Source organism: Cryptomeria japonica, chromosome 6 (genome assembly GCF_030272615.1).
Source record: "Cryptomeria japonica chromosome 6, Sugi_1.0, whole genome shotgun sequence".
In the NCBI taxonomy this organism is placed as follows: domain Eukaryota; kingdom Viridiplantae; phylum Streptophyta; class Pinopsida; order Cupressales; family Cupressaceae; genus Cryptomeria; species Cryptomeria japonica.
Window position 1 is genome coordinate 580,951,774 of NC_081410.1, and position 2,823 is coordinate 580,954,596.

At 41.1% G+C, this 2,823-nt stretch overlaps 1 protein-coding gene across 1 annotated transcript; it reads right to left on the reverse strand.

The window, feature by feature from the left end:
- Window positions 1-485: 485 nt before the first annotated feature.
- LOC131876716 (uncharacterized) lies at window positions 486-1,070 on the reverse strand. The gene has a single exon (XM_059222179.1). It carries the CDS (start codon window positions 1,068-1,070, stop codon window positions 486-488), a length of 585 nt encoding a protein of 194 aa, XP_059078162.1.
- Window positions 1,071-2,823: the final 1,753 nt, after the last annotated feature.

Sequence of the window (2,823 nt, forward strand, 5' to 3'; positions counted from 1 at the left end):
AGGATTTACTGCCATCCTCCACCCACTCCAATCGTGCGACCTGCCACAGATAACTACCTTCTTCAAAGAGCAGGTGCCAACTTGGTTTATGTACTTGCCAATTTTTCTCTCGCTTTCATGTTGAAGACTGCACATTTCTAAAAGGCTGCAATTAAATACCATTTCCACATGCTACCATCTCCTTTGCACGATTTGGCCACACAACTATCCAATTCGCTTCCAATGTTAGATAGCAAATCTGCCACTGCATTTTCTCCCCTCCTTATATGCGAGACATGAAACTCCACAAATGCTTTGAGCTTCTATCAGATCATAGCCACCCATCAGTTTAACTTCCAACATGGCGTGTTGCCTTTAGCTATTGCATTAATAACTATCTAAGAGTCCCCTTCTAAGTGCAGTTGTTGGACTTTCATATTTAAGGCTAGTTTTGTTGCTAAAAAGGCCACCTGGACCTCTGCTTCATTATTAGTGTCATCCTACAATCATTGTGCTCCTTTGAATAGGATAAATCCATTATCATCCCTTGTCACCACCCCAGCACCTGAGATTCCCGGATATCCTTTTGATGCACCATCGAAATTAATCTTTATCCACCGTTTGCTAGGTGGTTCCCATTTAACCTTCTTTGAAGAAAGGTTTGGATCAACTCCTGAAGACCCATTAACAGGTTGGCAGTGTATTAGAGGCCATTTTGCCTGGATATCTCTATCTTCATTTGTGAAAGAATGTTTTGCTAAATTATAATTCCTAGCCGCCACAGAGACCACTTCAGCTATTGCTCTTTCCACTCTTGCACACAAACTCTCCTCTGATTCTACTTTTTCTTGGAAAATTCTCACGTTTCTCTCCTTCCAAATCTCCCATACTACAAGAGATGGGGCCACTAGCCATAGGCTGGAAAGGACTGATTTTTGGCAAGGTATTCTCCAACTTGTAAAAATATCAAAAATTGAATTAGGAAGCGAGATGGCCCAATCCAACTTACCAAGAAGGAATTTCCATACCTTTTGTGCCTCCTCGCATTGAAGTAGCAGGTGATCCAAAGTTTCTTCTGCTTTCTTACACATTATGCACCTAAATGGACCCAGGAAGCCCAACCTGCATAGTCTTTCTCCTATCAGGATTATCTGTCTTAGAACCAACCATGAGAAGGCTCCTACTTTCGGGAGGATAGGAGAGCTCCACAACCAGAGAGTTTTTTAGTGGCAAATCTTTGCCAATTGGTGAATTTTGCGCGAATAGTCTAGGGCAACATCGTGGTCAAATCGCCTGGAATTTCGGGGTTAACGATACACTGTAGAATCTGGCTTCACCATTGACCACACACCATTGATGTGCATGCCCGTAATATTCACCTGGAATCACTCGGACGTGGGTATTAGATCATCTTCATTATTCGCCAGCAATAGTAAAATGACCACATACCCAGGACCTAATTCGCCAATGGTAAATTAAATGTTCATTGCACGCATTGGCCAAATTCACCAATATCAATTAAAACATTATAAGCATTCGAGGACCCATTTCACCCCACTTAAATTAAATGTTCATTGCACGCCCGCGCAATTCGCCAAAAAATGCAATTAAATTAAATGTTTATTGGCAATTTCAACATCCGGACCCCGCGCAATTCGCCAAAAATGCAATCATGGATTGCTATAAATACACTCTTTCTTACACCCTTTCTTACAATTTGTTCGTGTCTTATTAGTAAATTGGGAGCTCTCGAGTCTCGATTCACATTCCGAAAATTGAGTTGGAAAGTCGAAGTTCATTCACATTGTAGGGCGGAGGGCCAAAGTTACAATCCTGCAACACAGGCCCAGGCATTCTTGATTCCCAATTCAGAGAATTGAGAAGGCATAAAAGTGAGTAATCATTTCTTCATACTTGATAGTATTAGTTTTAACTTTTAATTCGTAGTGAGAGGTCAAGACTCAAGATGTCACAGTCAAACATGGGTGAGACTCCTCGGGGTGGTGAAGGGATTGAGATGTCACACAAGGGTGAGACTAAGACTCCTCAAGGTGGTGAAGGGATTGGGATGTCAGACAAGGGTAAGACTCCTCAGGGCGGTGAAACTGAAGGGATTGAGAGGCCATCAAAACACCCAAAACTTAAACTTAAAGATGCTACCATAAAGTCTTTCTTTGGAATTGATAAAGTTTCTGGTCCATCAACTTCTGCAGTTGCAGAAGCCATTCACAGTAGCTCACCACCACCACAAGGTGGGATTGTCATTGAGTTAAATGCATCAAATGAGGGTGAAAATACCGACACAACAGAAGATTTTGTAAGGGATACACACAATGAGATAATTCACTTGGATGAAAATGCTAGTACTGAAGATGATGTTGGTAGGAAGAAAAGAAAAAGGAAAGTAAAACTGAGGCGAGAGTGGGAGATGACAAGGAGTTTTAAGATTGATTGGGTAGCAAAGTACCCATTCATTGAACCGATCCCAAACAATGATGAACAACCAACAAAATGCAGGTGTAAGATTTGTAGCTAGATAACTAAAAGAGAGAAGAAGATGCAGCTAAAGCTTGACACCATAGAAAAGCATATTGGTAAGGTTTATGAAAAATAGATCATAGATGGAAAGGAAACACGAGTAGTAAGATGGAAATCAAAGGAAGAATGTCTTCATGTTAAGTATGTCATGAAATATGAAGAGCATAACCACAAAACGACATTGATTGGTAATAGTGGATTTGGAAATACAATCAAGGTTGGGCTTGAACATGCAGCGAAAGATGCAAACCTGGCAAAGACTGTTCAGCTGAGTGTTGTTTTTCATATTATGTCGAGAGGGCGTCC